This window comes from Rhinopithecus roxellana, chromosome 22 (assembly GCF_007565055.1).
Source record: "Rhinopithecus roxellana isolate Shanxi Qingling chromosome 22, ASM756505v1, whole genome shotgun sequence".
NCBI lineage: Eukaryota > Metazoa > Chordata > Mammalia > Primates > Cercopithecidae > Rhinopithecus > Rhinopithecus roxellana.
In genome coordinates this window covers 3,043,291-3,068,973 of record NC_044570.1, presented here as the reverse complement: position 1 = coordinate 3,068,973, position 25,683 = coordinate 3,043,291, and the positions used below count along the sequence as shown (strand labels likewise).

Sequence of the window (25,683 nt, the reverse complement as noted above, 5' to 3'; positions counted from 1 at the left end):
GTAGAAACAGGATTTCATCATGGTAGACAGGGTTTCATCATGTTGCCCAGGCTGGTCTTGAACTCCTGGGCTCAAGCGATACACCTACCTCAGCCTCCCTAAGTGCTTGTTTCACAGGCGTGAGCCACTGTACCTGGCCTTATTTCTGTATTTTATAGATTAAGAAACTTAACTTAGATGTATCTGACTGCAAATTGAGGGCTGTAACCATTTAGGCTGGCATTTGAGTTGTCCTGACTGCTTCCAGTTGTGAGAAAAGTAGTTTACCTCTGTTTCACAACACACACCCACATACTGGGAACATACAAAATAATACTGTCTTTTTCCATGATGATGTGTGCAGTGCCCCTAATATTTTCTGTTCTGTGTTATTTCACTTTCACGAAATGGCTTTATTCATAATTGCAAAACTTGGAAGCAGCCAAGATGTCCTGCAGTGGGGTGAATGAATCAATCAACCAAAGTCCATACAAGTGATGGAATATTACAAAGCCCTAAAGACAAATGAGCTGCCAGACCTGAGAAGACAGGCCTGAGTGGAAAGCAGGTTGTCTTCAAGGACTACACCTTTAGGGTTCTGATTCTGACATCCAGGAAAGGGCAAAAGTGTGCAGACAGCACAAAGATCAGTGATGCCAGGGGCTGGGGAAAGGAGGGGACAGAGAAATGTGTAGCAGGAGCATGGGGAACCTGGGGCAGTAAAACTACTCTGTATTTTATCACAATAGTGGGTCCACGTCAGGATACATTCATCCGACCACAGACTGCACAGCACCGGGTGGACACTGAGGTCGTGTGGCCTGTGGGTGATGATGCTGTGTCCAGTGGGGTTGCGATGATAACAAATGGCAGCTGTCGTGGAGATCCTCAGCCCAGGGTTCAAGGGAACCCTCTGTACTTTATGCTCAGTTTTGCTGTGAAACTAAAGGTGCTTTAAAAAATAAATTTTTTTTTTTTAAATTTTCAATGGCTGTTTAACACACTAAAATTATTCTGGAATTGACCTTAGGCATGACCCAAAAGTTGTGATGCAGTACTGCATCTTTGTACTAGAGTTTCCAGAGCATTGTTGAGCTTGGGCACTGAGTCCAGTGACCTCAGACCAGGGGCAGGTGTTTCTGCATGCCCCACAGGGGACCCTTGTTTCCTGGTGGTTCTCTGTCACTCTAGGAGACCATGTGTCAAATCGCCCAGGTGTGCGGGATGGGAAAGTGGCTGAGAACCATGGGGCAGCACCTCTGTTCTGTTGCAGCTCTTGTTTCTCAAGTTTGTAATTACATTCTCAACTGTGGACCCTTACATTAAAAAACAAAGCAGCCCTAAGGAGTAATAAAAAATATGAACAGTAGGACAGCCACTTTCGGACGCTGAGGTGGGCGGATCACGAGATCGGGAGATCGAGACCGTCCTGGCTAACACAGTGAAACCCTGCCTGTACTAAAAATACAAAAAAAAAAAAAAAAAAAAAAAACCAAAAAACTTAGCTGAGCAGGGTGGCAGGTGCCTGTAGTACCAGCTACTCAGGAGGCTGAGGCAGGAGAATGGCGTGAACCCGAGAGGCAGAGCTTGCAGTGAGCCAAGATCACTCCACTGCACTGTAGCCTGGGCAACAGAGCGACACTTGGTCTCAAAAAAAAAAAAAAAGGGGGGGGGGAGGGGCATAAAGGAAAGAAATGGACATTTCTAAGTAAACTACTTTCTTTCTCAGTTGTACCAGGATAACCTCCTTAGAAATGTGGAGGGTGAAACTAGGGAGGTCAGGGCAGAGAGGGCAGTGCAGAACAGGCCCAAGGGAGAGCCCCACCTGTCTCTCAGCACCTTTCTCCTTGTGCTTGTCCTCTCCTTTTTTCTAAAGCCATTACAGTGATGATAACTTGGATTTAGATGGTGCTTTACTGTTTACAAAGCACTTTTTCATTTAATCCCCACAAAATCCTTTAAGAGAATATGTTTTTGTTGTCATTTTATAGAGGAAGTTGATGAGAATCAGTGAGCAGATGAGGCTCAGTTTTCTTGCATTTCTCTTGGGCTGCAGGTCATTTTCTCCCCAGAGCTGCTTATACCTCCCCAGCTGCAGGTGCAGGTGGTGCCAGTGTGGAAGGACGTGTGGAGCTGTAAGGCATCTCTGTCCTCCAGGACTTTGGGAACTCATTGTTTCCTTCTGAATCCACCAGAGGTGCTGGGGCCATCCCAGGACTCACAGAGCTGAAGAACATTCACGAGGTGTTTCTCATGAGTTGGGTTTTTAGTTTTTTGTTTGTTTCAGTGTTTATAGACTGCTTGTGAAATGATCTTTTTTTATGGGGATTCTTTAATACGTAAGGAAGTCATTTCTTTGACACATTCTGCAGCATCTGGCATTTTGTCTTTGAGTTTTAAGATTATCATTTTTTTTTTATAGAGAGAGATGGGATCTTGCCATGTCGCCTAGTCTGGTCCCAAACTCCTGGGATTGAGTTATCCTTCCACCCCAGCCTCCCAAATTTCTGGGATTACAGGCATGAGCCACTGTACCCTACTGAGTTTTTAAATTTTTATTGAAAGGTTGTGTGCCCTGCTTAAGAGAGAGTGTGGTGAACATAGTGATGATGACAGTTCCCAGCATGTGGGGCCCACATGCAGGAGCCATCCCAGCCCGTTACCCGGAACCAAACCCAAGGCTGCACCATTGCATCCGCCAAAAACATTCAAAAGCATCACCATATCTTACACTAAATAACAATAAAAATAGCACACAGGCTAGGTGTGGTGACTCACGCCTGTAACCCCAATATTTTGGGAGGCTAAGGCAGAAGGATCCCTTGAGCCTAGGAGTTTGAGGCTGTAGGGAGCTTTGATTGTTTTATTACACTCCAGCCTGGGTGACAGAGGAGACCCTGTATCTAAATATCTATCTATAAATATCTCTAGCTCACTGAATCGGTGGGTGCCTTAAACTTCCTTAGTGTCACTACACACCCAGTGGTATCAAAATGCTCTGTCCTAAATGTGCCATTTTCAACAGTTCTTTGTTTGAAGTGGTTTCCAGACAGGGTCTATACACTAAGATTCTTTGATGTCTTTTAAGTCTTTAATCTGTAAATTCTCCCTTTGCTCTTTTCTCTGGTGTTTTTTCCCATTTGTCAAAGATTGGGGTCTTCTGTCCCATAGAGTTGTTCTGATAGTTAGGTATATGATGTGAACTGTGCATCTAATTTTTACTTTTCTATTAGCCTCATAATAGAGTAAAAAAAAACAAATGAAGTTGACATTAAGAATGTATTTTATCAGGCCAGGCACGGTGCCTCATGCCTGTAATCGTAGCACTTTGGGAGGCCAAGGCAGGCAGATCACCTGAGGTCAGGAGTTTGAGAACCAGCCTGGCCAACATGGGGAAACCCCGTCCCTACAAAAATTACAAAAATTAGCCAGGTGCGGTGGCGTGCACCTGTAATCCCAGCTACTCGAGAGGCTGAGGCAGGAGAATCGCTTGAACCCTGGGGGGCAGAGGTTGCAGTGAGCCGAGATGGTGCCATTGCACTCTAGCCTGGGCTACACAGTGAGACTCCGTCTCAAAAAAGCAAAAGACAATAAGAAGTTTTTTTGCTTATAATATTTTTTAAAATTTTAACTTTTGTCCTCAGGGCATATGACACTAACTAGAACTATACAGTCACATTACCAAGTTTTAATCAAAAGCCACTGGTGGAATAGTTTAAAGAATGTCCACAGAATCTTTGATCTGCCTCCCTTCAGAAGGTGGAACACCATACTCTGCTGGCGAGTGTGGGCTGGATGTTTTAACTCGCTGATAAGGAACAGGATGAGGTGGAAGTGAAGCTGTGGGACTTCTGATACAAGAGGTGCTGCGGCTTCCTATGCGCCACCCCATCAATAACTGTATTGAGAAAGCCTGCTGCCGTGTCATGAGGACCCTCACACAGCCCCCGTGCTTCCAATACTAGGTCACAGAGGTGCCGTGGCTTCCTCCTCGCCACCCCGTCACTGCACTGTGGAAGCCAGCTGCCATGTCACAAGGATCCTCACACAGCCCTATGGACATTCCACACATCTATAGCCTTGTCTGTGCCCCAAGGAATTTGGGCCTTCTGCCAGAGCCAACAGTAGCCCTTCCCGTGTGCAAGTGGCCACCTGGAAAGCAGCCTTTCCCTCTCCACTGGCCTCACTAGCACATGACTCATATCCTGAGCCAGGTCGTCTGAGCCTTCCCGCCCACCCAGAAGCTGTGTGGTGTCAGGAATGCTTCTGGTGTGGTGTTGGCTACATGGTCTTTGTTGATAAATGCTTTCTGTGTCCTGCCCCTGACTGGACACACAGCTAAGAGTATTGCTTCCTCTTCCTTTTTGAAGTTATAGAGATTGCTTTTTGTATTTTTATATTGAATGCTTTAAGTCCTTTAAATGTTTATATTTAATGTTAAATATATTTAAATCATTTTAAACTTTATTAATATATGTATATTTAATTTGAGTATTTAAAAAAAATTTATGTTTTTACATTTTATTTTATTTATTTTTAAGACAAGGTCTCACTCTTGTCTGTTGCCCAGGCTGGAGTGCAGTGGTGTGATCTCATCTCACTTCAACCTCTGCCTCCCGGTGCCTCAGCTTTCTAAGTAGCTGGGATTACAGGCACGCACCACCATGCCCGGCTAATTTTTTGTATTTTTAGTAGAGATGGGGTTTCACCATGTTGGCCCGGATGGTCTCGAACGCCTGACCTCAAGTGATCGGCCCACCGTGGCCTCCCAGGCTGCTGGGATTCACCATGCCCGTTATATTTAATGTTTTAAATGGTGTAAAATACATGATTCCAAAGCCAAATACACAAAACAAGTTTATGAAAGGAAGTTTACTATCTACCTCATATGTATTTTTTTACTTTATTCCTTTTGTCTTTCTATGGAAATTACATGTTTTTTCTGTTACTAGTTAATTTTTTAACAGCTTTATTGAATTATAACTGACATATTATAAAATTCACCCATTTTAAATGTATAGTTCATTGGGTTTTGGGAAATGTATACCATTGGGGAAACATTATCACATAAAAGTACAGAATATTTCCATCACCCATGGGAGTTTTCTTATACTCCTTGTTTGTGTTTTTTCCCCCTTTTTTCTTTTCTTCTGTGAAATCATTACAGACTCTCACAGGAAGTTACAAAGATATCAGCATCCCATGTGCCCTTCCCCACCTTCCTCTGGTGGCTAGGAACATGACATTGGAAGATAGGGCGACTGCTCTCCAGACTTGATTCAGATCCCCCCGTGTTATCCTGGATACCTGGTCCTAGAGCCTTCTCGACAGCCGTAGACAGACATGAACCCTCCTCATGGAGTCCTAGCCTGTTTCCACACTGGTTATGTGGTTTTGTCCTGGAGGAAACCATGGGAGTGGGTTCCACAGGGAGTGATCTGTGAGATGGTCTTTGTGCATCCACTCAGCAGGAGCCTCTACGGATTCACCAGTGCTCCTGGGTGTATCCATAGCCATCCCTTTTATTGCTGAGAGGAGGCCATGATGTGAACAAAACCCAGTTTGAAGGACATTGTTGGAACACCCGTTGAAGGGTTTTCCCTATAGTCTATTACCAATAAAAATTCTATGAACATTCATGAACAGGTCTTTGTGTGCACATGAGGTTCTATTTTCTTGGATAAATGTCCTGGGGGGCAGTTGTTGAATGGGGTAACACACTTAGGTTCGTAAGTCTGCCTTGCTCTTCTCCAGGGCAGTAACACTTCCTATTCCCACAACAAGCGAGAGAGTTCCAGTTTTCTACATCCTCTCTAGCATCCTTGAGTATTTTGTATTTTAGCTGTTCTGATAGGTGTGCAGTAATATCTCACTGTGGTTTTAAGTTGTGTTTCTCTAATGGCTTAAGATGTCGAGTGTCTTCTCATGTCTTGTTCACCATGTGCACCTCTTCTGAATATCTCTGTCTTTTCTCTTATTTCTCTTATTTTCTAATTAATGTCTGTTGTTTGATATTTCTTTCTTCTACATACAAGCCTACTCTCTGACTTGTGATTTGCAGATATTTTTCCCTGTCTGCAGTTTGTCTTTTCACTCTTTAAACTAGGTCTTTCAAAGAGCAAAAGTTTTTAATTTTGTCGAGGTAGTTTATCAGTTTTTTTCTTTTATGGAATATGCTCTTGGTGTCTAACAACTCTTGGCCCTAGGTCCTAAAGATTTTCTCCTAAAATCTTTACAAGTTTTTCTAGTCTTGTTCCATTTGAATCTAAGCATTTTATTTTTATTTGGAGCATCTGTAAATGGTACTGTGTCTTTATTTCTTGTTTTCATATGATTATTGCTAACATTTAGAAATAGGATGGGTGTGGATCTTCGATTCTATGTCCTTGCTAAACTATTAAATAAAGTTTCTTGGAATTTTTCATAGATTCCTTGTGATTTTTGACATGGATACTTACACCGTCTTCAGAGAGAGACAGTTTTATTCCGTTTCTTCCTTTCTGCCCTGTGTGCCATTCCATCTGCAGCCCTTAGTACATCACTCTTGATCATGTCAGCCTTGAGTTCTTGGTAGATGGCCTTTATCATGTTGAGGATGTTTCTCCACACTCCTGTTTTGCTAGGAATTTTTATCATGAGTTTTGAATTTTATCAAATGATTTTCTGCACCAATTGGGATTATGTGATGTTTCTTCTTTAACTTATTGGCATGGTAGGTGACATTGATTGATTGCTGGTCGAGCCAGCCTTACATATTTTACTGTTATCAGAAGCGTAGGTGTTCCTCTGTAGACTTCTTGATGCACCCGCTTCTCTCTGCTTCTCCACATGGTCATGTGTCTGTGGAACCTCATTTGTACTATCAGCCCCACGTGCAAATGTGCCCAGATGCCACCAGCAGCCCATGGTGGGTGGGCTTTGTGTTCAGCCCCTTTCTTAGGAGATGCTGTGGGGCACTGCTCTGGGCCAAGCACCTTTTCATGTCCTGGTTGTGTTTTTTTGGTTTGGGGTTTGGGTTTTTTTCACACAGGGTCTTGTTCTGTCAGCCAGGTGGGGGTGCAGTTGTGCAATCTCAGCTCACTGCAGCCTCAACCTCCTAGGCCCAAGGGGTCTTCCCGCCTCTGGCTCCCAAGGACCTGGGATTACAGGTGCACGTCACCTCGACTGGCTAATTTTTTGATATTTTTGTAAAGATGAGGTCTCCCTACGTTGCCCGGGTCTCAAACTCGTGGACCCAAATGACCCCCGACCTTAGCCTCCTGAGTAGCTGGGACCACAGGGGTGAGCCACCGTGCCTGGCCCTATTTGTGTATTTTGGGGACAGATTGATTCATGGGTGGTTGGTTGCTGGGTGGTATGCAGCTCGTGTTGCAGGGTGGGGCTGGAGGGAGCTGTGCCCCCTTCTGGCCATCCTCCTCTGTGTTCCCAGCAGTGGTGCGTGACAACCCTGACCTGACCCCTCTCCTCTGCATGTTTCTCTCTGCTGGTCACTTCCGTGTGTTTATTTCCACACTCCCAAGTCTTGGAGGGTATCTGCTGACTCATCCTCCATCTGACATTCCTGCCTTATGGCCGTGATGATTTTTAGCTATGCAATTGTACCTTTAACATGCACACCTACATTTCTTTGTCTTTATCATGTTTAGTTTTTATCTTGGTGCCATCTGTGTAAGAGAAGTGTTTTCCTTGCTCCTTTTCCCCTTTGCCTTTACGGAGCTGTGTGTCTCCTTGTGAGGCTCCAAGGTCCCTGTTGTACTGTGCAGTGGGTGCCCTGCAGTGTGTGCTGGTTATAGCTAGGCTTGCCTGACATGCTGGGAAGCCTCAAGCTGTTGCCTCGTCATGCTCATGCCCTTGAGGGTCCCAGTGGGGCTTAGCAGGGCAATGACCCTCCTTCCTCTAGGCCAAGCAGCCATTTTCCATGCTTCGATGATATCTTTTCAACTATGTATGCATACTTGAAATACTGGAGCTTGCTGTTTTCAGAAATTTACATAAATATATCATGTGTTTTGTCCCCAGCATTATTCTTGTGTGTGTGTGTGTGAGAGAGAGAGAGAGAGAGAGAGAGGGAGAGATGGAGAGAAGACAGGAGATAGGGACAGGGTCTGGCTCTGATGCTCAGGCTGGAGTACAGTGGCATGATCTTGGCTCACTGTAGCCTCGACCTCCTGGGCCCAAGTGATCCTCCTGCCTCAGCCTCACGGGTAGCTGAGACTGCTGGTGTGCACCACAGTGCCCGGCTAATTTTCAAATTTTTCGTAGAGGCAGGGTTCCTCAACATTATTTGTGAAATTGATTCACGTTGTGATGTGTTTACTTCTACTGCTGTGTAGTTTTCCGTCCTCACATCCTAGTGATGCGCTGCAAACCCCACTGCTGTGAAACATTTCGTGCATGTCTCTCATGTGTGTGCCTGCCTTTCTTTTGGACGTGTGTGTCCAGAATGGCATTGCTGGGCTGTAGGGCACACTTGTGTTCAGTACAAGTAGACATTGCCAGATGAGTGAGTTGGCGTTGATGAGAATGAATCAGTTTCCTTTGCTCCACCTCTTCAGCAGTACTTGTGTGTATCAGGGTTCTCTAGAGGGACAGCACTAATATGATAGATATGTATATGGAGGAGAGTTTATTGGGAGTACTGACTCACACTATCAGAAAGTGAAGTCACACAATAGACCATCTGCAAGCTGAGGAGCCAGGAAACCAGTCTGAGTCCCAAAACCTCAAAAGGAAGGAAGATGACAGTGCAGCTTTCAGTCTGTGGCTGAAGGCCCGAGAGCCACTGGCAAACCACTGGTGTAGGTCCAAGAGTCCAAAAGCTGAAGCACTTGGAGTCTGATGTTTGAGGGCAGAAAGTATCCAGCACAGGAGAAAGATGGAGCCTGGAAGACTCAGTCAGTTCAGTCCTTCTGCTTTCTTCTGCCTGCTTTACTCTAGCTGTGTTGGCAGCTGATGAGATGGTGCCCACCCAGATGGGGGGTGGGTCTGCCTCTCCCTGTCCACTGATTCAAATGTTAATCTCCTTCGGCAACTCCCTCAAGACACTCTCAGACAAAATACTTCACATCCTTTAATCCAATCAAGTTGACACTCAATAATAACCCTCACACTTACCTTGGTTTTAGTTTGCGTTTTCTTGCTAACTAACGGAGTTGAGAACTTTGTGCCCAGGTGCCGCCCTCCTGCGTTTTCCCTCTTCTGTGAGGTGCCCACATTGCCCCAACTCCTGTGTCCATGCTCCTGTCGGGTGGTCTGTGTTGCCTCTCTCTGTATGTTCCACATCCTAGTGACCAAGCATGTGTGTGAGGGGCCAAAGCAGAGGACAGAGATGCTGAATGCCCTCTTTGTGCTACTGTTCACCCTGTGATAACAGAAAATATAAGTGGAAAACAGGACTGCAGTAGAAAGCCTGTGTGCCTTGGAGCACAGAGGGTGGGGAGCGCTTTGGGAGGCCGAGGAAAGCGGATCATAAGGTCAAGAGATGGAGACTATCCTGGCCAACATGGTGAAACCCCAACTCCACTAAAAATACAAAAATTAGCTGGGTTCAATGGGTATTTGGTTTGAACCTGTGAATTTTGAGGTGTGGGAGAGGGGCTGGAACAAACATTCAGACCATAGCAAAGAGATTCTACCTTATGATGTCTGGTGCCTGCCTGGCCTTGGCCAGCGTGACTTATGGTGTGAGACACTTTTCCACAAAGTGATAGCTCCTGTCACTAACATGGGAGAACATCCATGTTAGGAGCCCTTTCCACAAAGTAATAGCTGGAACCCCACAGTTGGTGTGGCCCTGAAGAGGGGGAGGAGAGAGGCTGGACTCTTGGGCAGGGTTCTTCAGAACATGCAAGGGTCTGTGGAGCCTGGATAGAAACGCTAATGTGGACTCTGTCAGGTGGTGGATGGGAGGGCCTGGGCCCTGTGAGGGCCTCTATGCCTTGACTCAGCCTCCCTGCGCACAGCTCTGTGCCTGCCCTCAGCTCTGCCCCTGCCCTTAGCTCTGCCCTGGCCCTTGGCTCAGCTCCCCCTGCCCTTGGCTCAGTCCCCCACCCTCGGGTCAGTCCCCCTGCCCTCGGCTCAGCCCCCCTACCCTCAGCTCTGACCCTGCTCTCAGCTCTGGCCTTGCACTCCGCTCAGCTCCACTGCCCTCGGCTCTACCCCTGCCCACGACTCTTCCCCTGCCCTCAGCTCTGTTCCTGCCCTCGCCTCTGCTCCTGCCCTTGGCCCTGCCCCCATGCCCTGGGCTCAGGCCCCCTGCTCTCGGCTCTGCCCCCCTGCCCTCAGCTTGGTGCCCCTGCCATCGGCTCTGTCCCCATGTCCTTGGCTCAGCCCCCTGCCCTTGGCTTTGCCCCTGTCCTGGGCTCTGCCCCTACCCATGGCTCTGCCCCTGCCTTCAGCTCTTTTTCTGCCCTCGGCTCTGCCCCTGCACTCAGCTCTGCCCCCCTGCCCTCGGATGTGCCCCTGCCCTCAGCTCTGCCCCATACTTCACTCAGCCCCCCTGCCCTCAGCTCTGCCCCCTTGCCCTCAGTTCTGCCCCTGCCTTCGGCTCTGCTCCTGCCCTTGGCTCTGCTCCTGCCTCTCAGCCCTGCCCTTGGCTCTGCTTCTGCCCTTGGTTCTGCCCCTCCCCTTGGCTTAGCCGCCCTGGTCTCAGCTCTGCCCCTTCCCAACAGCTCTGCCCCTGCCCTTGACTCTGCCCCTATACTTGGCTCAGCCCCCCTGCCCTCGGCTCTGCCCCTGGCTCTGCCCCTCTGCCCTTGGCTCAGCTCCCCTGCCCTTGGTTCTGCCTTTGTACTTGGCTCAGCCCCCCTGCCCTCAGCTCAGCCCCCCGGTCCTTGGCTGTGTCCCTACCCTCGGCTCTGGCCCCATGCCCTCGACTCTGTCCCTGCCCTCAGCTCAGCCCCCCTGCCCTTGCCTTTACCCTTGTCCTCAGCTGCTCTCCCCCTGCCCACTAAGATGGTAAGAGGTGAGAGGTCAATGGTGCTTCTCTTCCATACCCGGGATTGCCACAGTGCTGTAGGTCATGGGGTATGTCACTCAAGGGCTTTGCACACAGTAGCACTTTTCTCATTTTGTCTTTTTTTCCTTCATTCAGTCCATTGGAGTCTTCTCTCCCTTTAAGGCATGCATGAGGCACTACTCCTGATGCAACTGCTGGAGAGCGCATTCCACCCTTTCCATAGAAGACACGACAGCCTGCAGGACTCACCTGGAAAAGGCAGGAGTTGCTGTAAAGCATCCTTCAGACAGTAGGCTGGGAAGCATGTGAAACCCAACTCAACAGAAAATACAAAAATTAGCCAGGCATGGTGCCACAGGCCTATACTCCCAGCTACCTGGGAGGCTCAAGTCGGAGGACAGCTCGAGCCCAGGAGGTGGAGGTTGCAGTGAGCTATGTTCACACTGCTGCACTTCAACCTGGGTGACACAGCGAGACCCTGTTTCAAACAAACAAAAGAACCCTTCAAATAAAGATAAGATATCTGGAGCATGGCTGTGTGCTGCAGGCAGGCCAGGCCTCATCACTGTGTGGGGCTGCGCCCAGGGCCAAGGTGGGAGCAAGCCCCTGGTGCCACGTAAGACTACTGCTTCTTGCTACTCCTCACTCCCCGTTCCCCACCCTCCCCAGTGTCTCCCTCAAAAACAGGCCTTTGGTGTTTGATCCTGTCAATCATGAGTGTCTTTGGAACTGGAGCTAGGATTGAAGGTTCTTGGAAAGCTTCCCTTGAAGGGCTTCCCTCCCTTTTCCACCTGGCCGCTGACTTCCCGTCTTCTCTGCGTGAGGACGCCTTCCTCCTCCTGGGCCTCTGAGGCCAAGTGCCTGCATGAGGGGGAAGGGGCTGAGTCACATCCCTTCTAAGGGGCTTTGGGCACCATTCAATATTTAAATGGTTGTTAAACAAACTAGTGGTTGGTGGAGTTGTTAACTTTTATAAGTAGAGGAGCATTTGCCCAGGATATACTTAAAGGCCTGTTTTATCACGGTACCGTGGAAGACAAATCTGAATTTGAAGTGTTCTCTTTCTCTCTGGGAGTCTGTGGAGAGTAATATTCTCACATATGTTCAGGGAGAGAGACTCACCCAGGTGGAAGTGGGCTTGGTGTTTTAATATAAATTACAACAAACCCTTAAACAACACAGTGGTTGAGGGCGCCAACCTCCTGTGCGGTTGAAAATTTGTGTGTAACTTTTAACTTTCCCCAAACTTACTAACAGGCTCCTGTTGACCAGAGCCTTCCTGACCACATAAAGATGGTCACACATTTTGTATGTTACGTGTGTTGTACTTTTACTGTTAGGGTGAAGCAAACTAGAGACGTGAAAATTATAAGATCATGAGGAGAAAATAGGCTTAAGCCTCATGCTAACAGCAGCGGATCTCCACGAATGGCTTTTGTCCTCCTTGTTTTCACTTTGAATAGGCTGAAGAGGTTGACGAGAGATAGTTCTTGATGTCTCAGGAGTGGCAGAGGTGGAAGAAAATCTGTGTATAAGTGAATCCACACAGTGCAAACCCAGAGCCAGGTCGTTCAAGGGTCAACTCTAGTTACATTCCATCCCTTTATTGAAGGTGAATTTCAGCCCCGAAGAAGTCTTTTTTTCTGTGAGTTTTAAGAATTAATTATGTCATTACAAGCTTTTTCTTGTACAGTGCTTCTCAGATGCAGAACCTAACATGATTAAAGTGCAGGTTTGGATTCAGAGGGTCTGAGGGGACCTGTGAATCTCCATGTTCCACGAACTCCCTGGTGATTCCAAGGCCTCTGGCAAGGAGTGTTCCTGGGCAGCCTGCCCCCCTGCAGCTCCTCCCTCCTGACCCTGCTCCACAGACACCCCCCAACCGTCCCCCTCCCTACCCTGCTGCCCAACATCCTGCTCTGTCCCACAGGCGTCTCAGGGTCATGCTTTCCTAGCTCTGATCCTAGAAGCCCAGGAGAGGCAGCTCTGGATTCCCCACCAGTGCCTGGTCTTCACTTGTCAGCTGAAGAGACCAGATAGGCTGAAATTCCTGAGGTTTTTGCTAAACTGACCTTTCAGTAGTCAGTGTAACCCCTTCTGTGTCATGCTTGGTGGTCCTGGAGGAAGGCTCTTTGGTGTTCACTGCATCTCCTCTGGAGCAGAGGGAATATCAGTTGGGCTGCGGCATGTGCGGAGGGGGAGGCTGTGGTGCCTAGATGGTTTAGGTGAAGGCTCTGTGCTTGCTGGCACGTGGTGGGTGCTGGGAAACCTGCCCTGTGGTTTCCCTGGGCCAGTCTTGACAGTACCTCTCTCCCTTGAGTGCTCTTGAAGCCACCTTCAGGGAGGAGCAGGGCATCGTTGTTCCTGTCATATCTGTCCTGCCAGCCCCATAGAAAGATTGTGTCTTGAGCCCCATGGCGGGGGAGGTGGAGCCCCTATGGGCTGCAGAGCCTCTGACGGTGTGGAGAGGTCATGGCAAGGACGGCTGTTCCCAGCATCAGCTGGCCCTGAATCCCAAAGCTGGCTGCAGACACTGTCCACTCTGCTGGGCTGAGTTGTGTGTTATTTTGGCACAGATGTGAGGCTTCCTGGTAATCCGCAAGTTCCCTGAGTCCACAGTGTTGGCGCCGTGCCTTCTGCATCAGAGAGTATGCCAGTGGCTTGTGTGGAGGACTTTTGCCACCCTGGACTCTTAGTGACCCTAACAGTTCATGAAGCTGGGAGGGTTGCTGTCTGGAGGTGAAGGAACAGGGAATGCGTGGCCTAGGGCTGGTCAGGGCCAGGTGCTGTCCAGCTTTTCAGCCACTGGCTCTGCGTTTCCCTTCCCACAGACCATGCCCTGCCACTCAGCACAGGGCATGAGTCAGCCCCAGTGTCCCCAGGTATGTTTCATTCTCCTGCTGACTCAAGGGACATGAGTTTAAAATAGACTTTGCTTGATAACTTGGAAGTGAGGGAGACTGAGACTGCACTTAAAATGAGTATAGGCAGGGACAGCTAAGTCACCTTCCAGGGAAGAGTCTCACCCAGGAGTGAGACCTGGCAGCCCCTCTTGGGTGGTCAGCTATGCAGCATTGTGGTGAGAAGGCACAGGGGCCAGGCCTGGGCAGCTGTGGAATGGTCTAAAAAGGGGACCTCCAGCTTCAAAGACTGCTGGAAGTGACAGGTCTGACAGGGAGGTGTGGGAGGGTCACAGCAGCCCCTACTCTCAGACAACACCTGTGAGTCAGCAGAGCCTGTGGATGTGACTCCAGAGCAGCCCCTGGGAGAAGTCACTGACATGGCTGAGTAACGGTATCTCTGTCCTCAGCTGGCTCTGCCATTTCACAGCAAGGGGCGAGGATGACAAGTCCTGAGCCCAGTAGAGGGAACACAGGGCAGTGTGGATGCCAGAGGTGCCAGAGGCATCACCAGGGCAGCTTCTGGGAGGAGTGGGATAGCAAGTCTTGGAAAAGAACAATAGCAACCAGAGCCTCTGTCCTCATCTGGTCTCTTATTGGAAAAGAGTGGGCCGGGTGGTGCATGCCTGGTGCCTACAGACAGGTCCTGGGAGGTGTAGGATGGGCTACATGGCAGCTACATCCAAGCCAGCTTCATCCACAGCCACCCAAATGCTTCAGCAGCACATCTCAGCTGTCACCTATCTCGATGACTGTGATGAGGGTGGTGGTTCATGGAGAGGTGAGGACTGGGGTTGCAGGGCCTCAAGAACATCACTGCCATTGGTAATGTCGCCATCGGTAACAGGTAGCCAAGGCCAGGTGGACATGAGGGTCCTGGAAGGGCCGTGACCAGGATGGTCTTAGCTGTTGTCATGCCAGTGGGTAGAGAAACACTGTCCAGAAAACACAGAGTATACCTGGGGCAACACTCCCTAGCCCCCAGAGTGTTCATTGTGATACAGACTGTGAAAAGTATTCTGCCTGGTGGGTGCAACCCACTTCCTCCACCTCCTGAGTGGACTCCCAGATCCCTGGTCCATTGGGGAAGGTGCTGGGGCACTGTACCAGACTAGGGACATGGAGAGAATCACTTGTTTCAGGAGTGAAGTCATATGTCCTCACACTGTTGGGGCCCAGGCATTGTCCATAGGCTGTGAGGTCTGTACCCTGACCACGCCAGTGCTATTCTGGGTGTGTCCATGGGCCATAGACTCACGTCGAGATCAGGACGGTGAACTCTACCATGGTGAAGACCCCATTTTCCATCCTGAGAGCCCGCAGTCTGGAGTTTTAAAAATATTACTTCCTGATAATCCTTAAACTTCTACTTAAAGATTACCACGGAGTTTATAGACAGCCATAAGTTTGAACAGCCTTCCCTGAGTCAGGTGCTGAGATGCCATTTCTCCAGGCTGAGATATTCCAGTTTTGTGGTGGAAAACTGGAAGAGAATGTAAAATTCATAGATTCAGGTAGAGAGAGAAAATATCTCTGGCCTCAGCCATCAGGACTGGTGGATGGTTATTCACCAGAATATCTTTAGATATGTTCTTGTGCCAGTTAAATATCAAAACAGCACTTTGTGGGATTTTATCATTTATTTTGGAAACACAAAGCAGGTTGTGAGATGGTGTTGAGGAGCAGCATCTTGTAGTCTCATCGAAGTCTGTGTCCAGGGGCAGATGGCACACAGTGTAACCTTGAACTGACGGGGTACAAGTGGGAGAGGCTCAGAGTGGAGCTGCCACTCACAGATGTGTCTGCACCTTGTGTTTCAAAAGCCACACTTTGTGGATGAGCAAAATGGGTAAATACAGGCGAGCGAATTGCAGAAACTTCCTCTCCCAGAATGGTCATGCACAGAGGTGCTTCTGTGGTGAAAAGAGCTGAGACATGTGCACAGATTGGTTTGTATGAAATGTTTTCTAACTGATGATGTGGCAAAGACATGACAGGAGGACCGTGACTTTGGGCATGGGGGTGTAGGTGTTCCCCCCATTCCTCTTGTAAGTGCACCTGGAAGACCTGGCTGTGATGGTGAACAAACCTAGAAGGCCCCCAGGCAGGGAGGAGGCCTGTGCTCTAAGAGTGTCCAGGCCGGGTGTAGAATGGTGAAGTTGGTGCCACCATAGGAGAGACCAGAACAAGGCTGGGAAGGAAGAAGTGCGCTTGTATCGCGTGTCACAGAGGGGCTGCCTCACACCACAGTGGCCGGGAGTCAGAAGCAGAGGCTTGGGGAAGGCCTCTGCCACTGCTTGTTGGGTTTTCTGCAGGAAGAGTGGGACAGGGCGGAGCGAATAGTTGAGGAGTGGCTACTTTGGAAAGTTCTTGCAGGCTTTGTGCTATAGGGATGCTTTCTAGTTTCCTGTATTACCTGGCTCTCGATGGTTTCAGGCAGGGATTGGCTTGTGTACCTGGCTGTGTGCTGGTTTCAGGCAGGGCTTGGCTTGGGTGTGGAGTTGGGTAAGAAGGTGGTTGGGTTGTGTGGGGGCCCTTGGCTATCTGGGAATTTGCTAGCCCCGAGAGGGGCAGTCTTTCCCTGGACAGAAACTTTTTAAGATGCCAAGATTTCCTGAAATAAAACATGATTAATAAATAGAAATAAAATTTAATTAACACAATATGTGTCATCGGATTTCCTAGGAAACCCAGGAGCTGGAGCCTAAAGCCCAGCGGGGGCGTCTGCTTCCATGGTGGTGGAGTTGGGACCTCACAGCTGCCAGGACTTCCTCAGAGACACTCGTTGCCCACCAACTGAGGGAACTGGGTGTGCAGAAAGCACAGGCCTGGTGAGAACAGGAGCAGCTTCCCAGCTGGTGAGTGGAGTGTGAGACTGAGGGCTGTGGACATGACCTGCCAGACCTGAGGGCTGGGGTACTACACTGCGTATTGCGACCTTGCCTGTGCTGCAGAGAAGGGACTGCCTTGTGGTGCATGACCACTTTGGGTGCAGCCTGTACCAGGAGGGACCCAGGATCCATGTGCTGCTGACTGCCACCCAGAATACAACCACACCCTAGACCACGTGTCCCTTTCTTCCACCATGAAGTACTTGACCCCTCTCTGTTCTCCTTCCTGCTCAAAGCTGCCATTCCTGTTGCTGGTGACCCCTTTATGGGAGGCACATCCAGAGAAGGTCCTTCCTGAGCCTGGTCCCAGCCCTGATCAGAACAGCTGCCTGCTTTGATCAGTTACTGAGTCTGTTGAGTACAATGTGAGAGTGGATGAGTTTTGTGCTGCCTCTGAATTCAGTGAATTGTGTGTCCTCTCCTTTGAAGCAGATGGTTGATGATGAAGCGCCAGCCATGTAAATGAAGATCGGCTGAGGAGCAAGATGATGCCCAAGGGCAGGTGTCCTAAAGCACCTCAGCAGGAGAGCTTCCCCTCAGCAGTGACATGGTGGAGAAGCAGACTGGGAAAAAGGTAACACTGCCTCTTTCTCCCACCCTGCATGCTCACCGCACCCAGATGGGGATGAGGCAAGAAGAGGGTGCTGCCCGCGCATGGCCTGTTCTCCACCCTCTGGCCCTTTCCTTGCACCTCTGTCTGCAGCCAGGATTGGAGAGGGTGGTGAGGAGTGATCTTTCCAAAAGTAGCCTTGCTTTTTTTGTATTTGTTATTTGGGGACCAAGGTTAAGTGTTAAACAATAGCTTTATGTATAGAAATTGCCCTGAATCTCAATGTGGCTGCATGTTTCTACCCCCAGGAATACAGGATTTCTCTCCCGGCTTCCATTAGGCCTGTCAGACATTCAGGTATCCTGATTGCAAGCAGTGCTGGGGCGTGTTGCTTCCAATTTTGGTTTATTCTAACTGTGAATAGGAATATGAGATGTAAATCCAAACCACCACATTTTATTGTGTGGTTAATGCTGATTCCTGGATTCCAAAGAATTTTGCACTTCTTGCCTTGCAATGTTGCGGGTGATGCAGTTTCCTGGGGTGCAAACTTCCTGTCCTGCAGTATTGGCAGGTGCTGCTGGGTTCTGGGGTGTTAGGAAGTGCAAACTTCCTCTCGTGCAGTGTCGGGGGACACGCAAGCTCTGGGGTGTGCCCAGCGATTGTGAACTTGGACAGATCCTGGTTCAAGTTCAGGCTTTGCCGTGTATCCTCTTTGTGACTGCCAACAAGTCAGCTGTCTGTCATGAGTCATCCTCCTGTCTCCCAGCAGGCACATGAGTGTCTGGTGAAGTGAATGGTGGGGCACGGTTGTGCTGTGCAGGTTGCATGTCATCTCCTGCCATCCTGTCGCTGTCATCCTTTGATCATCCTGCCTCCTTGCTCCTCCCTGCTTGGCCTGTGTGGCAGGCCATTCACCTGTGACCTGTCTAACCCTCAGTGGTTCCTGGTGGGTGGGATCCCCTCATTGTGGTTCCTGGTTGCTGCTTGCTCTGGGCTGCCTTCAGGTCCCTAGGTCACTACCTGTGAGGCCTCTTGCTGCTTCCTGTGCTGCTGTGCTGCAGCTCACCTCTCTGCCCATGTGGGTTTGGTATGGTGTGAACTTAGCAGAACTTAGCAGGGATTCCACATGTGAACATCAAGACAACCTTCCTCTCAGCAGCAACATGGGGATGATTCAGTTCACTTCTTTTTGGTTAATTGTGAAGCATTTTGTGAACATGGGACATGTGCAGGTACTAAATGACAGTAGCTGTAAGCCCCTTGATGTCTGGGCAGTTTCCAAGTATCTGCTCCCACTTGCTCTGTCCCAAGCTCCTCATGCTGTATGCAGACCTGGGTGGGTACCATGGCTTGTAGCCACCAGCAAAGCACGAGATGAAGCCGGTAGTTGGTCAGCACCATACTGCTGAGCTCACACGTGGGGTCGCGTGTTTGTGAAGCCTATGGAGTGTCTGGGTTTGGTGAATGGATTGGTGTGTCCTGCTGAGCTCCTGAGGAGATGGGTGGTCAGAGTGCTAATGTGCAGCCTTCAGCGGTGAGGCAGAAAGGTGCGAGGATGGGTCATGCTTTCTGGTGGTTCCGGCTCTTTTGTGGCTAAGCGCTCAGAGTGTTGGGATAGCTTCACGTTGCCACCCTGGTCTCATCTTCCTCATCGCATGGGGCTGGGTCCTGGGACTCAGCATTCATGGGGAGCAGACCTGCTCTGCAATGGTGCAGAATGCTGTGCACACAGCCCAGGCCCAACCCCTGTCCTGTTCAGCTCCTGCCACTGCCACCAAGCTTAGGCTTCAGCACACTCCATGCATCTACTGAGAACTGTCTCCCAAAGAGGTCATGTATGGTGTGGTTTCACCTGGAGAGCGTGGAGGCATGAGCCATGTGTTTTGATCAAAACCCTGTCATATTCACATGGGTGATGTGGGTGGGGGTCCCAGGACCTCAAAACATCCGTAAAAGGGTTACTTTTACGGCTTCTGTACCTGGGTTGTGCTGTAGGTATAATGATGTTTGGATAGTGCTCTTGAGAGTCTGATGCTGGAGTTCTGGAGCGGCTGCATGAACGGACTGCTGAATGAACCTGACCTTTGCTTCATAGAGGATCCCATCCTCTGTGCCTGCAGGTTTTAGAGTATGGGTGGTAGTGGTGGCCTGGGTAGGATGCAGAAGGCACGTGGGGAAAGGAGATACTGGCCCTGGCATTGATGGTGAGGTGGCATCTGTCATTCCTAGTCGTCTCTCTGCCTGGTCTGATGAAGATGAATAAGCAATAGGAGGAAGAGAGAGCTCTCTTGGTCAGGTCTCAGAAATGCTTATTGAGGAGGTGGTTCCCTGAGCCACTTGACACACCAGCCTGCTGGGCGTGGTGGAGCCCTACATCAGTGGACTAACAGGAAGGCAGTCCAGGCAGTATAGTGAGAAAGGCCAGGAGAGCCACAGAGAGCAGGTTATGTTGGCTCACGAGGCAGGGTATCCTGAATTGCAGGCAGCCCCAGTGCTGACATGTGCTCTCAGCTGCTTTGAGTTGTTCTCTTGCTTAAGGAGACAAGAGACTTGATTAACTGGTCCTGATATTATATGTGGGAGCTCTCTTCACATCTGAGCTGTGAGGGATGTGTGGATTTCACTCTGGGTTTTTCCAGAAAGGTAGCTGTGTTCTGGATTCAGTTGTGTGGTTTTTTATTTGTTTGTTTTTGTTTTTTTTTTTTTTTGAGACCAGAGTCTGACACTGTCACCCAGACTGGCGTGTGGTGGTACAATCTCAGCTCACTGCAACTTCTGCACCACTGCCCCCTGCCCCCCGCCCACCACTCCAGGCTCAAGCAGTCCTCCTACTTCAGCCTCACTCATAGCTGTGACCATGGGAGGATACCACCACACCCAGATACTTTCTATATTTTTTGTGTAGACCAGGTCTTACTGTGTTGCCCAGGCTGGTCTCAAACTTCTTAGCTCAAGTGATCCTTCAGCCTCCGCCTCTCAACATGCTGGTATAAGACATGTGAGCTACCACACCCAGCCTGTCCTGTTTTCTTTTTTCTTTTTTTTTTTTTTTCCAATTACTCATGGTAAAGCCAGGCATTTTCATCATGGAGGCAGACAAATTGTAAATGCATTACAGGGAGTAGGGATTTCTCAGGCCTAGTGGAGATTTCTTAGCTCAATAACACAGGAACTTGAAATAGAATGCCTGGGAAGATGCACTCCTGGTTGCAGCTGCTACCAGAAGAGACTATATTCCTTACAGAGGAAGTGATCTCAGAGTGCCAGAACTCAGGTGCACACATCTGACCTGCCTTCTCCTGGCACAGGCTGAAATGGTTTCTGCTCAGTTTTCTGCCATAAACTCCCTTTTCCTGATACAGTTTTGTGTTTTCAAAAATAATATATTTTTAGATTTTTCCAAAAGAATCGTGATCTCAGTGACAGATACATGGAAGATGGAAATGGAGCTCATGACTGCAGTGCATCCTGATGCCATGCTGACCTGACAGCTTGTGTGTGTCCCTTTGGCTGCACCAGTGAGCACAGTGGCAGGGATGTCAGAGAAAGGGCTCCTCCTCAGGCCTTCTCTCAGGGCCCATCCTGCACATGGTCTGTTACCACTGCTGATCGCGGAATCTCAGAACCACAGAGCTGCTTCAGGAAGAATGAGCAGGTGTCTGCATCGTTGAGTGTGTTCTGATCCAAAGGTCCAGGGCCACAGAGAACACTGTCATCTCCACCCCATGGCATAGTCACCCTGTCTCATTGTGCTCCGTGCATGCCACTCAGAGCACAGACATCCTCACAAACAACTGAGCTCCCCTTGGTAGTTCTCAAAGTGTGTCCTCCGACCAGCAGAGTCACCTGAGCAGCTGAGGCTTGTTAGAAACCCACATTCACAGCCCCACTGAGAGCTGGCGAGCTGTGTGAAGGCCAAGAAGCTGGAGGTGGCACCCACAGTCATGGAGGCTGCAGTTGAGAACTGAGCATGTGAACCCTCCAGCGAGTCTCAGTGGAAACCCCCTGAATCTGTGCCAGTTACAGACTTACATCTGGACTGAGGCCCCTCCCCAAAGGTAGCTTTGTCAGTGCTGCAAGTGAGGAACTGTGAGCTACGTTCCTCCCAAGACAAGTATTCCAGAAGTAACATTAGCTGAGAAGCTGGGAGGTGCATGGCCGCGCCTTAGTGTGTCCCACCTCAGGCTGTGGTTTCATGAGCAGGTTTGGGATGGGGTCTACAACTGAGTTAGTACAACTTTCTCTTTCTTCTGTGTGTGCTTCCCATAAGTGAAAGTCATGGTGAATCTGCATATGACGTGTGCAGAGCCTACCTCGTGTCATGAGGAGAAGCCAGGTGACCAGCAGGCCAGTAGGGCCCGGCAGGGTCTTTGTGACATGACTGTCACTATCTAGTCATCCTTGGGGCTTTAGAGGAGGTGCCTGATAAAGATTGGATTGAATGTTCGAGGTATTTGCATTTAGGAAGTGAGAACATTCTGTAGCATGTGCACATGGTTCCTGCTGACAGTCCTCTTGTGCTGGTGAGGAAAGCTCAGAGGGGCTGAAACAGGGCCTGTCTCACCCAAGGGGCACAGCAGACTCTGAGACCAGGTTGATGGGAGCTTCCTTCCTGGTGGCTGTGCCACACTCCACAGTGTAGGCAGCTTAGGGTGAGCCTTGTGTCCTGCAGGTGCCTTGCCCATGTGTACTTTTCTCTGCACAGCTCCTTGAGGTGTAAGGAGCTGGGAGGTGAAAAAGAAATTTGTGGACTTTTGAAGTGAACTATGAATACACATAACTGATATTTCATCTGTAAAACCAGGGATAATCACCACTCAGATGAGTATATATAATATTCCAGGGTCCTCAGGGCCTTCAGTAACGTTCCCCATTGCAAAAGTCACCTCTCCCCTGACTTCTGTCTCCACTGGTAGATTTTGGCTTTTGAGATTTCCATGGGAGACATTGGTTGCTCCACAGTGTCTGACTTGCAGGATTTTGCTCCTGTTGGCATTCTCTCCCTTCTTAGCTATGGCCATAATTGAGCGTAGCATGGTGTTCCAGTGCAAACACTGTATACAGAATGTATTTCTAAATACTCATAAATAATAGAGGACTGAAATTATAAAAGTATGTTTGCATTTGTAGACTCTTCTGTTGATGAGCCAGTGTGCCCCAAGAACCACCAGGGAATCCTCATCCCTGCCAGTGCACAGTGTGTGGGTCTGACGTCTGCGACTCTGATGGGTGTGTGGTGGCATCACATGATGGTGTGATGTGTGTTCTCTGTTGTCTTCTGGTGGTGAACATGTCTTCCTGTACTGTCTTCTAGAAGCTTCCATGTGTGAAGAAAGGGACTGAGCACAGTCTGATTCTAGAGGAGGCCTTGGGTACAGATGTTCCCAGCTTGGTTGCTGGATGCATCTGCCACTGTATGCATGGGGCTCCTCCACGAGGCTGCTTGCGCCTCCTGTGTTTGTTGTGTGCACCCCGCTGTTTATCGCGTGCACCACGCATTTACTGCACACACCTCAGGTTTACTGCATGCACCCCATGTTTACTGCGCACACCCTGTTTTCATGATGCTAACCCTTGGTGTTTATGCCACATACCCCCATTTTTATGACGCACACCCTGTTTTCATGGCCTGCACGCCAGCGCTCACCCTCAGTGTTTATGCCACACATCCCCGTGTTTATGGTGCACAGCCCCCATGTTCATAGTGCACACTCACTGCGGCATTCCATTTGCATTCAATAATTGTTCATTTGCCTTTGGATGGGCAGTTTAGTTGTGTCATTTTTTGTATTATGAACAAAACTGCCTTGAACATCCTTGTACTTGTTTTTGAGCACACACACTTGTTTCATCCACGTCATGGGAAATGCATCTTCAGCTCTTCCCCGAAGCCTCACTGGTGTTTGCTGGGGCCTGCAGAGCCTGTCTTCTCCCAGCCATCCTGGTAGAAGTGCTGGTGTGTATCTCCTGGTGGCTGTAATTTGCATTTTCCTGATGAGAAACACCGTTTCAAGTGTTCATTGTCTATTTGGATATTTTCTTTTGTGAAGTGCCTGTTGGGGGATGCCTGTAGGCATTCTTGCCTTGACCATGGACCTGGGGACAGTGTTCCTTCTGTCCAGGCTTCCTAGAGGCCATGATCAGTTTGGGGCTTTCGTCCCACGTCACAAACAGTTTGGAATTTTATCACAGGCCTTTTCTGGAGCTGTTGAAATGAGCACATGATTTTCTTTCCTTTATTTTCTTAATGTGGTGAAATACATTGCTCTTTTAATTTCTTGCATTCTCCAATCTATTCTTAGTCCTATCATTTGTGTGATCTTTTTTTATACATCCTGTCTGTATTCATAAGGTATGTTGGTTTTTATAATTTTGTTTTCATAGAATATCCTCATCAGGTTCTGAAATTAGAGTTATGGTAGACTCTTCAAATGTTTGGTAGAACCCAACCCCTGGGCCACAGTGTTCTTGGAGGAAGGGATTTAAGATTGGAGCTTCTTCCTGGTGTGTGCCATTCTTTCCTGGCATTCCCTGGCCCCATGGAGGATGCCTCTTTCATTCCAGGTGGGGACTGCACGCAGAGAGGGCAAAAGAAAAACTCAGTGCAGCTGCAGCCAGGCAGTGGATGAGCTGCATCTGGGCACCCAGGCTGAGGGCTGGGAGGGACCTGCACTGGTGGGGTGGGTTTTATGCACCCTAGGTGTGGGAGGAAACTGCCACTGCTGGAATGGGTGTTAACACTCCTGAGCAGGGCTGGAGGGACCTGCACTGCTGGGGTGGGTGTTATGCTTCCGATATCCCATCTCCCCAGAGGTCCATCTGGCACCCTCCTCCACCTTACCGTGTCTCACTGGAGAGGTGGGCACACTGCCATGGCTCCAATCTGCTTGCTAGCTTCTCTTTGACTCCAGTTCCACTCTGAGCTTGCAGCATGTTCTGGAAAGCTCTCCTGTGGTCACTCAGGGATGTCTCTGATTAACTGCCAGGCTTGGTGGGTGCAGGGTTGACCAGTTGAGCTAAAAGATGCATCTGGGTCCCAGGAGGCAGGACTGTGGCTGGGGTGCTTGGGTTTCTCCCAGGAACAGTTGGGTGTCTCAGCCCTGGAGCAGCTGAGACCTCCAGTGCTCTGAAGGGACCACTGACCACTTGTGGTATTTACCAATAACTTACCTAGGGACAGTTCCAGAAAGAAGGCTTACTGATGGAGAAGGGGAGAGTATACTTCTGGGGACTGTGCTGTCCACTATGGCACAAGGTGTAGCACCCAGGACTTCTGTGTGTGATGTGCTTGGCTGTTGTGGGTGGTCGCTGCACGCAGGACCTCTGTGGGACATGCTTGGCTGGCATAGGTAGGCACTGCCCTGGCATCTTCTCTGTGGCTGTGCCTTTCCATGGCTATTGCCCCGTGTAAGGGAAGTTGCCGTTTGCAGACCTTCAACTGTGACATGTACTGGGAAGGCCAGGGAGTGGGGCTGCTATACCTGTCCAGTTCTGGTGCTGACTAAAATTTGTAAGACTCCACTGAGCAGCGTAACCTAGGTCAGCTGGGGGCTGGGGGCCCTCCTGGTACTGGTGTCTATTCTATGAGAGGAGCCTGTTGTGACAGCTCTGGCGGTGGCTGAGTCTGTATCGGTGCTCCCACTATTGCACGCTCCCCAGTCCAGGTTTGGGTTTGGGCTTCCCCACCCTCTCCCTCTCCCTCTATAACTCTGAATTGTACCATGTACATGAACCCATCTACAGTTCAGGAGACTGCAGAAATTACAGAAACCCCACATCCCTAGCGTGTGTGTCACACCAGCTCCCTCCCCCATCCCCAGGGCACATCTTTTAGCCAGTGGATTATGCCACTGAGGCAGATGCTTGCTCAATGCCAACCTTGGTACTGGGGCTGGAGTTGGGACTTCACAGTCCCTGCCCTGCCTCTTGCCTGGTGGTTGGGCTCTGCACTCAGGCCTTCAAGGGACTGTGCTACCCTGCAGGGGCTCCTCCCACCTCTCCAGGAAGGCAGAGATGGGGCTGGGGGCTGCACAGTGGCCTCTAGAATAGTGGAAAAGTCCATGTTCAGGAATGGAAAAGGCAAAAACTGCAGCACAGCCAGTGTGAGATAGGCAGAGTAAGAAGTGCTTGGCCAGAACTCAGAACTGAGGGTGGAGGGAGCCATGCCCTGCCTCTCACCTGGGGAAGACAGGCACCCCAGGAGGCCCTGCCAAACCTCACTCCACAGTGAGGCTCCTGATGGGAATATGGCTATGCGTGGCAACACCTCTCTTTTGAGAAAGCAAAGCGCTTGTTTTTCCTCATTGTTCAGTACCTCCCAGGAAGGCAGGGAGTGGAGTGGGAGGTAGCACGTGTCTCTCTCCTCTGCTTTCTCCACACACACACCAGAGTACCGAGCATCCC

General features: G+C 49.6%; 1 protein-coding gene and 1 pseudogene across 1 annotated transcript; one reads left to right on the top strand and one right to left on the bottom strand.

Moving 5' to 3' along the window:
- Window positions 1–25,683, top strand: part of LOC104656848 — a 180,008-nt pseudogene that overhangs the window by 147,090 nt on the left and 7,235 nt on the right.
- Window positions 9,049–11,001, bottom strand: LOC104656849 (the record flags this gene model as incomplete). The annotated part of the gene is given in 4 exon segments (XM_030926269.1): window positions 9,049–9,167; window positions 9,170–9,240; window positions 9,242–9,279; window positions 10,972–11,001. Coding segments are annotated over 4 exon segments (258 nt in total), but the record flags the coding sequence as incomplete, so codon positions are not given.